The 12,445-nt window shown below is 34.1% G+C and overlaps 1 protein-coding gene across 1 annotated transcript; it reads left to right on the forward strand.

Annotated features, from left to right (window-relative positions):
- The first annotated feature begins 10,900 nt into the window (after positions 1 to 10,900).
- Positions 10,901 to 11,979, forward strand: LOC139854163 (uncharacterized). Its single transcript, XM_071843485.1, has 3 exons — positions 10,901 to 10,961; positions 11,021 to 11,697; positions 11,971 to 11,979. Exons 1-3 carry the CDS (start codon positions 10,901 to 10,903, stop codon positions 11,977 to 11,979), a joined length of 747 nt encoding a protein of 248 aa, XP_071699586.1.
- Positions 11,980 to 12,445: the final 466 nt, after the last annotated feature.

Consider the following 12,445-nt stretch of genomic DNA (forward strand, 5'->3'; position numbering starts at 1 on the left):
ACTGACCCTAAGTATAGAGGATGAGAGTGTTACCTTTTCAGTTGATAGAGCAATGCAACAACCACAATATGCAGATGATACATGTTATTATATTCAAACTATAGATGCACATGCAGAATTATTAGAAGAATTTCCAGAATTACAAGGAACAGGAGAATGTTCTTTAGGAGAAGGTAATGAACCAATTGATGAAGCTGAAATGTTAGCTACACTTATAGCTAATGGATATGAACCAACAACAGAAGAAATTCAAATGCTAAAAGAAGAAGACAGATATCGATATAAATCATCGATAGAAGAACCTCCGAAATTAGAGTTAAAGCCACTTCCAAACCATTTGGAATACGCTTATTTACATGGTAAATCTGAATTACCTGTAATAATATCGTCTTCTCTTACTGAAAATGAGAAATCACAACTCATTTCTGTGTTGAAAGCTCATAAACCAGCCATTGCATGAAAGATTCATGATATTAAAGGAATAAGTCCTTCGTATTGCACACATAAAATCCTTATGGAAGAAGGTCATAAAACGTATGTGCAACGCCAACGAAGACTAAATCCTAATATGCAAGATGTAGTTAAGAAAGAGATTATTAAACTGCTAGATGCAGGTTTGATATATCCAATCTCTGATAGTCCATGGGTAAGCCCAGTTCAATGCGTACCTAAGAAGGGTGGCATGACTGTCATTACAAATGAGAAAAATGAGCTTATTCCTACTAGGACTGTAACAGGATGGCGTGTATGTATTGATTATAGAAAATTAAATGACGCCACCAGAAAAGATCACTTTCCCTTACCTTTCATAGATCAAATGTTGGAAAGATTAGCCGGAAATAGTTACTATTGTTTTCTAGATGGATTTTCCGGATATTTTCAAATTCCAATAGCACCCGAAGATCAAGAGAAAACCACATTCACGTGCCCTTATGGTACTTTTGCTTACAAACGCATGCCATTTGGACTTTGCAACGCCCCTGCAACCTTTCAAAGGTGTATGATGGCGATTTTTCACGACATGATAGAAGAATGCATGGAAGTTTTCATGGATGACTTTTCAGTCTTCGGTGATACATTTAAATCATGTCTAGTTAATCTGGAACGAATGCTAATTAGATGCGAAAAATCAAATCTAGTACTTAATTGGGAGAAATGCCATTTCATGGTTAAAGAAGGCATCGTTCTTGGACATAAAATTTCAAAAGAAGGAATTGAAGTGGATAGAGCTAAAGTAGATGTAATTGCTAAACTTCCACATCCCACAAATGTTAGAGGAGTTAGGAGTTTTCTAGGGCATGCCGGTTTTTACCGACGTTTCATAAAAGATTTTTCTAAAATTGCCACTCCTATGAATAAACTCCTAGAAAAGGATGCGCCATTCATCTTTTCAGATGAGTGTATCAAATCTTTTAATATTCTTAAAGAGAAACTCACTAATGCACCGATCATGATAACACCAAATTGGAATCTACCATTTGAACTAATGTGCGATGCAAGTGATTTTGCAATGGGAGCCGTTTTAGGACAAAGGATTGAAAAACGATTTCAACCTATATATTATGCTAGTAAGACATTACAAGGAGCACAAACGAACTATACAACTACTGAAAAAGAACTCCTTGCTATTGTCTTTGCTTTTGACAAATTTCGATCATATCTCGTTCTAGCAAAAACGGTGGTCTATACAGACCATTCTGCTCTTAGATACCTATTTTCAAAACAAGATGCTAAACTAAGATTAATCCGTTGGATCTTACTCTTACAAGAGTTTGATATTGAAATCCGAGATAAAAGAGGAGCAGAAAATCTCGCAGCCGATCATCTTTCTCGTCTTGAAAATCCCGATTTAGAAGTTCTAAATGAATCGGCCATACAAGACAACTTTCCTGATGAATATCTATTGAAGATAGATTATAAAGAAATCCCATGGTTTGCAGACTATGCAAACTACTTAGTTTGTGGATTCCTTGAAAAAGGATTATCGTACCAAAGACGAAAGAAATTCTTCAGTGATATAAAACACTATTTCTGGGAAGATCCACATCTGTTTAAAAGTTGTCCCGATGGAATAATACGCCGATGTGTATTTGGAGATGAAGCTAGTAAAATTTTAAACCATTGTCACACATGACCAACAGGAGGGCATTATGGGCCTCAACTAACAGCAAGAAAAGTTTATGAAGCTGGATTCTATTGGCCTACAATTTACAAAGACGCACACCTTCTTTGCAAATCCTGTGATGCATGTCAAAGGGCCGGAAAAATAAGTCAGCGTGATGAAATGCCACAAAATGTCATCCAAGTATGTGAAGTATTTGACATTTGGGGTATTGACTTTATGGGTCCATTTCCAAAATCTCATAATAATCTATATATACTCGTAGCCATTGATTATGTATCTAAATGGGCGGAAGCACAAGCTCTCCCAACTAACGATGCACGAGTTGTAGTCAACTTTTTAAAACGTCTTTTTGCAAGGTTTGGAACACCGAAAGCTTTAATAAGTGATCGGGGTACTCATTTCTGTAATAATCAACTTGAGAAAGTTCTTAAAAGATATGGAGTAACTCATAAAATCTCCACCGCATATCATCCACAAACAAGTGGACAAGTTGAAAATACCAACCGAGCTTTAAAACGTATTCTAGAGAAAACCGTAGGATCAAATCCGAAGGAATGGTCCATTAAATTGGAGGATGCACTCTGGGCTTTTAGAACAGCCTACAAAACTCCAATTGGAACCACACCTTTTAGACTTGTTTATGGAAAAGCATGTCATCTTCCAGTAGAAATTGAACACAAAGCATTTTGGGCTTTGAAGGAATGTAATCTTGATTTACATGAAGCCGGACGTCTACGATTAAGTCAACTAAACGAATTAGAAGAATTAAGACATGAAGCATACGAAAATTCGTTAATCTATAAAGAAAGAACGAAGAAATGGCATGATAAAAGAATCAGAAGTTCAAAAGAATTTAAAGAAGGAGACAGAGTTCTTCTTTTCAATTCACGATTCAAGCTATTTCCTGGAAAATTGAAATCAAGATGGTCTGGACCATTCATAGTCAAAAGAGTTTTCCCATACGGAACGATAGAATTGATAAATTCAAATGGGATTGAATTTAAAGTTAATGGTCACAGAGTTAAACATTACATACATGGTCCGATGGAAGTCGACAACGAAGTTAATCACAATTTCGACACCACAGCTAACTAAGTGTGGGGAGAATCAAGTCTTTAAAGGATAATATGTATTTCTGTTAGAGTTAGATTGTCTGTTTTCGTGTAGTTCTCGAAAATGGAACACGTATGGTCTTTCCCTAGCAGACCCTAAAGAACTAGTCTTCTTCCCCCATTCTGAATTTTTATTTTTTTTAGGTTTTTACAAAATGAAGACTGCCTGTGAACTAAACCATGGTCTAATGCTACACGCTTTGATCACTAAACGTAATAATGACATACTCCCGAGTGAAATAGTATCAGTAATCAGAGAAAGAATGGACGGAGTTAGAAAAGAATCCAGATGCGAAGATAATAAGTTACAATTTGGTAAAGGAAAATCGAAATCCGCAGCGAAAAGAAGAGCACGACACCTAGAAAGATGTCACAAATGCGGAAAATGGTCACATGGAGGTAAATGTTCCAATAATCAAACCTATTCAAATACCAAATTTGTTACTTTATGCAGAGACGGACCGTTCATATGTTTAGAAGAAAAGACACTGAATGCTCGAGGTTACGCCTATGTAGCCATGGAAAACCAATTAAACCGACTATCTTATGAATGGGATAGATCATATAACTAAGAAATCTATTTCACAGGTATGTCTGTACAGTTTTTATTTTTATTTTTATTTTTAACCTTTTGATAATAAACGCTAATTTGTTCGCTAAAAAGTATTAAATTGGTATTAAATAAAATTAGGTTTGGCGACCGAAATTATTGATATCATTCAAAAATTTATTACATCACTGCGAAATTTAACGTTTATTCTTAAGGTATAAATATCTTTAAACAATCAACCCAAAATATTTCAAAAATTCATCATGAGTTAAATTAGGTCTTGGAACCGAAATTACTTTACCGAAAAGAGGGGCGCATATTTTTGATAATATTTGATTGATTAAAGTGGGATAAAAAGACAAAAAGATTTTTAATTTTATTTTTACCATGTTTTTAAAATTAATATATAAATCTTAAATTAATATTGTAAACTTTGTAAAAACAATATATTTAAAATTGTAATTATTTGAAAAATTAATATAAGTTTGGTGTGAATTTATAATATGAATTTTTAAATTAAGTTTGGTGTGAATTTTTAATTTTTTGCATTTTAAATTTTAAGTTTGGTGTGAATTTTTAATATTAATTTTGAACTTTATATTTAAGTTGTGTGAATTTAAAAACAAAAATTTACTTTATCTCATTAAGTTAAGAATATGATTTTTAAAATTCGTCGTAAGTTGAAGACTAGGTCTTTGAACCGAAATTGCTTTACCCGAGGGAGGGACGAGAACTTCTATTATCATTATTAAATACTTAATTGTTTTATAAGTTAAAGATTATAAAAAAAAAAAAAAAAAAAAAGAGCAAACTCCGCGACTCGCGGAGTTTGAAAGGTAAATCTCCGCGACTCACGGAGGGACCGAAAATCAGAAAAAAAAAATAAAAGAGCTGAACGATCAGTTTATGGACACACAACTCCACAACTCAAAAACTGCTGCGAAATAGCTGCGAAAAACCCGAAAAACACCCCCAAAAATCCCAATTTTTAACCGTTAATCACCAAATTTTTTGCTAAAATCATGTTGAGAAGGATGCTATCTAAGAATTACTCAAGAAAAACGGTAAATTTCTACACCTAAACACCATTTAATTCGAAATTTGATGTTCTTGAGCTATTTTTTCCCCAATTTGATTTTGATGCTTTTTAGTGTAATTAGACTTAAATTGTTTATGTATTATGCTTGTATAACCTAGATTGATGCTGTTTAACATGATTAGAAGCCTTAAACTTCAAATTTTGAATAATCTAGGGTTTGTGTTCTTGAGCAAATTTGGGGCTTTTTGATATAAACAGGTTATGGCCGATTTTTGTCATGAATTGTTGCTAAATTAAGTAGTGTAACATGTCTAGGTAGTTAAATGATCCAAACTTTGAGCCTAAACATGATTTTGAGAATTAAAGTGGATTTTTTCAAGTCTAAAATTCATGAACTTGATTTTTGAAAGATAATGCCATTTGAGACTTGTTTAATTGCTAGTAATGATTATTTTGACATGTTATTTGAGTTGAATGCTTATGAACTTGGCGAACATTTTCGTATATGCTTATTTGAAAAAGTGTAGATTTGATAAAAATGTGAAAATGAGCTTAAGTTTGATATAAATTGATAATGTCATTGTAATTATTTTGATTGATGATTTTGCTGACACTAATGCATATTTGGATGCACAAAAATTGTGTTTGATGTGTTTTGCAGAATGAAAGGGGTGAATCTTCATCCCAAGCCCGCAATGCTCCTGCTGAGAATTTGGAACAACAGGAGGTGGATAACTACTACAAGCAGGATGTACCTCATCCAGTCATGACCTTTTCCGATATGCACTTGGAAGAGTTGCACCCGAACCTGAGATTTGACAGACTTTGGATAGATTATCCAAAATATCAACGGGGTTTGCATACTCTTCATCCTAAGGTTGTTGAGGTACCGAGGGTCATAGAATGGGGACCCTTAGAAGCTGTAGAATTGGCCGGGCCAATTAGGGAATTACTTGTACAGAGGTATGGTAATTCTTCTTTTAATGACTGGATATGTTTATTCACCATACGTAGACCTGTATATAAAGTATGGTGTGAAGAATTGTTATGTAGTATAGAGTTGAATGATCGGGTAGCTAGTTTAACCGATCGTTCTTTTATTAGATTTTTGTTAGGCGGTTCGATGCGCCACATGTCTTTACTGGACATGGCTCAGGCTTTACGTATATATACGCCTGAGGAGTTAGCGTCTGCCGATTGTAGAGGATTGATACTAAACGGTAGAAAGATAGATGAGAATTTTGATACACACGGTGTGTGGAGTCAAATGACAAGCCATCACCGTTTCAAAGGGGGAAATTACTCTTATTTGGATATAGATAGAGCCGAATTAAGAGTGATACATAGGTTTTTAGCTAATTCGATTACACAAAGGGGTAAGAACAAAGAAAAAGTAAATGAACAGGATTTGTTTTACCATATGTGTATTCGAGACCCACAAAGCGCTGTAAGTATACCATATTGTGTGGGTTATTATTTATCAGCTATGGTTCGGGGGATGCGACCACATAGCATAATAGGAGGTGGTATTTTTATTACTTTGATTGGTGAATATCTCGGTGTGGATATAAGTCGGGGGGATTATTACTAGAAGAGCCGGAACCCCGCGATACTATAGGTTTAAATGTATACCATGGTGCGAAAGTTTTGAAGAGGCGAAATAACGCCGCAGTACGATACCATGGTAGACATCCACAGGTGGAGAGAAACCAGCAACAAGGTAATGTAGGAGGGGGGAATGAGATGCAAGAAATGCATAGGTTTATAGCTTCTCAGGAATACGAAAATGCTAGACAGAGAGCATTTGAAGATTGGCAAGTTCATCAGAACCAGATCATAGCTCATTGCCAACATATAGGTAGACACTATATTCCTACACCGAAACCCATCTTCCCTCCTTGGTCGATAGAGATGCAGCCACCATATCCTACGTATGACCCTGCCGAAGCATTCTATAGCACTTATGGTTATGCCTGGAACCCCTATTGGTACCAATATCATCCTTAGTTTACTTATTATTTTTTATTATTTTGTAATTTGTAATTATTGATAAATTTAATATTTTTGTTAATATTGTAATCATTTTTATAATTATCTAACTTTTATTCTTAGACTTTAATAATTTTTGAATGTGGGGTAATATACCAAACTTCAAAAATATGTATATATGTTTGCAGTTTATCTTATGTACACAACAGGGTAAAACAACGCATTTTCAAAGACTGGCATTAAGTTCAGCAAAAGCAACTAATTTTGACGACAAGATGCAAAATATATGTGAAATAACAACAAGACGGAATGAACAAATGATGTGCACCATTTATCATTCAGCAAACAAACGCCAATATATTTGGAAACTTTGGTAAAAATTTAATCATTTTCACACAAATCACCCTCAATAATTTAAATTGTTACTAATTTCTTGCAAATGAGGGCATTGCAAGATCTTAAGTGTGGGAAGGGGTTAAATTCTTTCGGATTTTAAAATTTTTTACTTTATACACTTGGTTACCATTAAAAATACTAGTAAAGCAGTAGTTGTATTAGAATCTAGTGCTCTCTGATAAAAAAGAACAGCCCTAGTCTTATATACTGACTACCCAATTCTAGTAAAATTTTTCAAAATTTTCAATTAAATGAATTCAAAATCATGTTTATACATATTTATGAACGATAAAACTAGGTTTTAACACCGAAATTATTGTTACCTCGGAAAGGACATAAATTGAGAAACAAACTAAAATGTTAAAATTCATTTAAAATGGAATAAAGGACGATACAAAGGAAAATAAAAGCCAAGTGTGGGAAAATTTACCAAGTTATTTTAAACATATGTCACATATATCTGTAACAAATAACTGAAAATACTTTTGCTTTGAACTAAACTAAACTATTTTACCCGATGAAAGAAAAGAAGAGATGGATCTACATGATGAATCAATTCCATCATTAAAAGGAAGTAAAGTCTTCCGAAAAAGAAACGCGCTTCTTGATTTAGGTCATGAAGTTGTCGTCCAGACCAGCTGTAGGTTGACGAAAAATCTAGAAAAGTCATCACTAAAATCAGCAGGAAATCCACAGACCTCAGCATTAAACAGGGTCGCCAAGTGGTCAGATTTATCCTAACCATGAGAAGGATTTATCTCGTACAATGGGGGGCACCATGCAAATTAGCTGGATAAGACTAATGAATCAGATCCCCAGAAAGGATAATCTCCTTAAAGATTAAAAATCAGCTTTTAAGACTGATATTACTCAATCCTAGAGATTGACCTTAAAGATTGAGAATTCAAACTCATGGAATTCAATGATATCTAAACTCGAGCTTAAACGAGAAAATATTTTGATCAAAATTACAAACCAATTTGTTTTCTGAAAACCCTATTTTCAATGCGTTCATTACCATTGAACGTAAAATCCTAGGAATTCACCTGGAATTCATTAGGTCACCTGAACCAAATCGGGTGTCAACCGTAAGAACGGTGGTTGCATAGTGGTCAAAGACAGGACCTTGTGCCAGACCGAAAAAATTATAAGGGTGAGCTTTACTATTGCTCCTACCAAGGATAGTAATTGCGTCCGACACGTTATAGACCATAATTAAAAGCATGTCACGGGACATTGCCTTAACAGTTGCTTGTTCAACGCTTTCCTTTACAACCGGACGGTAGTTTACCGAAAGGTAATATACGGGACAAGTAAACTGGAAGTGTTGCTTTCCAAATACAAGGTTAGCAAGTGGGTGACACAAAACCGCAAGTTTTGAGCTAAAATTTTCAAATCTGAAACCCACCAAACCCACAAAAATATTTTGCAAACACCGGTAAAGGGTTATTCCGGAAAACTTATCTAGGGTAAAAACTAGATTTCAAAAGATCAAATGTTTTCATAAAGATCCAATTTCCTTAATGGATCTAAATTTTTATAGTCATGTGGGACTGTAAACCATATCGTTACTACCATTGTTTATACCGCCGTATAGAAATCACTGATGTACAAAGTGTGAAGAATAAAGAAGTGATTCTAGTATTTCAAGACAATATTGCTTGAGGACAAGCAACGCTCAAGTGTGGGAATATTTGATAATGCTAAAAACGAACATATATTTCATAGCATTATTCCTCAAGAAAGACAAGCTTTTAGTTGCAATTGTTCTATTTACAAGTGATATTCGTTTAAATAATAAAAGGTGAAGACAAAAGACAGATTCGACGAATTGAAGACGCAAACGACCAAAAAGCTCAAAAGTACAAAAGACAATCAAAAAGGTTCCAATTATTGATAAGAAACGTCTCAAAATTACAAGAGTACAAGATTCAAAACGCAAAGTACAAAATATAAAATTGTACGCAAGGACGTTCGAAAATCCGGAACCAAGACCAGAGTCAACTCTTAACGCTCGACGCAACGGACTAAAAATTACAAGTTAACTATGTATATAAATATAATATAATATATAATTAATTATATTAATTATATATATATATTATATATATATTATAAAACTGTCGGCAGAGAAACTCCAAGGGTGTGAGCTGTAAATACATTCTCCGCGACTCGCGGAGTTTGAAGAGGCTTTTGCCGCGAGTCGCGGAGCCCCAAATTTCAACTCTGCCTATAAAGCAAACCGAATTCTGATCAAAATATCAATATCTTTTTCTTCCTCATTCATACGTAAAACTTATATTTATATTTATAATTTATATTTTAATTTTAATTATAATTCTAATAATAAGGGTATGTTAGCGAATGTTGTAAGGGTGTAAGTCGAAATTCTGTCCGTGTAACGCTACGCTATTTTTAATCATTGTAAGTTATGTTCAACCTTTTTACATTAATGTCTCGTAGCTAAGTTATTATTATGCTTATTTAAAACGAAGTAATCATGATGTTGGGCTAATTACTAAAATTGGGTAATTGGGCTTTGTACCATAATTGGGGTTTGGACAAAAGAACGACACTTGTGGAAATTAGACTATGGGCTATTAATGGGCTTTATATTTGTTTAACTAAATGAAAGTTTGTTAATGTTAATATAAAGATTTACAATTGGGCGTCCCTATAAATTACCATATACACTCAATCGGACACGATGGGCGGGGTATTTATATGTACGAATAATCGTTCATTTAACCGGACACGGGAATGGATTAATAGCCACTAGAATAATTAAAACAGGGGTGAAATTACATTCAAGGGTAATTGGTGTAATTGTTAACAAAGTAGTAAAACCTTGGTTTACACGCAGTCGATAACCTGGTGTATTCATTAAACAAAGTATTAAAACCTTGTTACAATTCGAATCCCCAATTAGTTGGAATATTTAACTTCGGGTATAAGAATAATTTGATGAGGACACTCGCACTTTATATTTATGACTGATGGACTGTTATGGACAAAAACCAGACGGACATATTAAATAATCCAGGACAAAGGACAATTAACCCATGGGCATAAAACTAAAATCAACACGTCGAACATCATGATTACGGAAGTTTAAATAAGCATAATTCTTTTATTTCATATTTAATTTCCTTTATTTTATATTTAATTGCACTTCTAATTATCGCACTTTTATTTATTGTTATTTAATCGCACTTTTAATTATCGTACTTTTTAATTATCGCAATTTTATTTTATCGCACTTTTATTATTCGCAATTTCATTATCGTTATTTACTTTACGCTTTAATTTAAGTCTTGTATTTATTTTATATTTTACATTAGGTTTTAACTGCAACTAAAGTTTTAAAATCGACAAACCGGTCATTAAACAGTAAAAACCCCCCTTTATAATAATAATATTACTTATATATATGTTTGTATTTTTAATAAAAGTAAACTAATATAGCGTTGAGCTTTGTTTAAAGATTTCCCTGTGGAACGAACCGGACTTACTAAAAACTACACTACTGTACGATTAGGTACACTGCCTATAAGTGTTGTAGCAAGGTTTAAGTATATCCATTCTATAAATAAATAAATATCTTGTGTAAAATTGTATCGTATTTAATAGTTTTTCCTAGTAAAATATAAACTATTTTATATACACCTCGCATAACATCAATGCCAATAATGGAATTCTGCCATTGGCCTATGGAATTGGTGGCTGCGAGACAAACGAGGTTTGGTCATGGTTCTTAGGCAACCTAAGAGATCATTTAATGAGTTGTGGTATGAGTGATTGTATTTCAGAGCTTACTTTTATTTCTGATCGTGCTGCTTCAATAGCACATGGTGTTTCAACTATGTTTCCTGAAGCCTTTCACTGTTTTTGCGCACGTCATTTGTTTGGAAGCATCAAGACTAAATCTAACAAATTCAAATATTTTGAATGGCATTATTGGAAAATGGTGAAAGCTTACAATGTGTCGGATTTTGAGGATCATCTTAGTGTATTTCGAAGAAGATTGAGAGCGTCTTACAATTATTTAGAACAAGTTGGTTTCCACAAATGGTCCAGAAGTAGAGCTGAACCTGTTAGGTATTCATACCTTACTAGCAACAGTGTAGAGTCTGTTAACGCACTATCCAAACATGCTCGAAAACTACATGTTTGCATGTTGTTTGAGTTTTTTCGCGCTTCAGTACAAGATTGGTATTTCAAACATCGCAACCAGTCGGTTAGTCTTACTTCAAAGGTTACCCCATATGCTGAACGTAAACTAGGCAAGAGGACGAGAAAATCTAGAAGATGGCAAGCAATTCCATCGACAAACAATCTAATAGAAGTGCGAGATGGCAGAAAAAATGGAATGGTTAATCTCGACGATAAAGTATGTTCATGTGGGCAGTGGCAGTTATCGGGGATACCTTGTGGTCATGTTATTGCAGCAGCACGACTTTTCGGCGTGGAGGATGTTACTCAATTTGTATCACACTGGTTCACAACTCAAACTTATATAAATACGTATTTGGAACACATCCTTCCTTTGCCCCATCGGTCAGAATGGTCGTATCCGTCGCCCGGCATTTACAAATTGTAAACCCTCCCATTAAGGAGAAAAGAGCCCCTGGATGCCCTAAAAGTACAAAACGTATTCCGTCGAAGGGTGAAGATACTGAAAAAACCGTAAGAACTTGCACTCGTTGCAAAGAACCGGGTCATGGTAGGGATACGTGCACAACTTCTTATGACCGAACAGGTGAATTAACTTCTAAAAGGGTAGTAAAAACATCGGCCTCAAAATCGAAGAAGGGTAAGGAGAAGGCTGATAATGCTAAAAACGAACATATATTTCATAGCATTATTCCTCAAGAAAGACAAGCTTTTAGTTGCAATTGTTCTATTTACAAGTGATATTCGTTTAAATAATAAAAGGTGAAGACAAAAGACAGATTCGACGAATTGAAGACGCAAACGACCAAAAAGCTCAAAAGTACAAAAGACAATCAAAAAGGTTCCAATTATTGATAAGAAACGTCTCGAAATTACAAGAGTACAAGATTCAAAACGCAAAGTACAAGATATTAAATTGTATGCAAGGACGTTCGAAAATCCGGAACCGGGACATGAGTCAACTCTCAACGCTCGACGCAACGGACTAAAAATTACAAGTCAACTATGCACATAAATTTAATATAATATTTAAATAATTCTTATAATTATTTAATATATTA

Source organism: Rutidosis leptorrhynchoides, chromosome 6, assembly GCF_046630445.1.
Source record: "Rutidosis leptorrhynchoides isolate AG116_Rl617_1_P2 chromosome 6, CSIRO_AGI_Rlap_v1, whole genome shotgun sequence".
NCBI lineage: Eukaryota > Viridiplantae > Streptophyta > Magnoliopsida > Asterales > Asteraceae > Rutidosis > Rutidosis leptorrhynchoides.

What these genes read in the sequence shown, in the direction of transcription:
- LOC139854163 (XM_071843485.1), top strand. Translation starts at nt 10,901, where the DNA reads ATGGAATTCTGCCATTGGCCTATGGAATTGGTGGCTGCGAGACAAACG. An exon ending in ACAAACGAGGTTTGGTCATG is followed by an intron (nt 10,962 to 11,020) that starts GTTCTTAGGCAA and finishes ATTGTATTTCAG; the next exon opens with AGCTTACTTTTATTTCTGAT.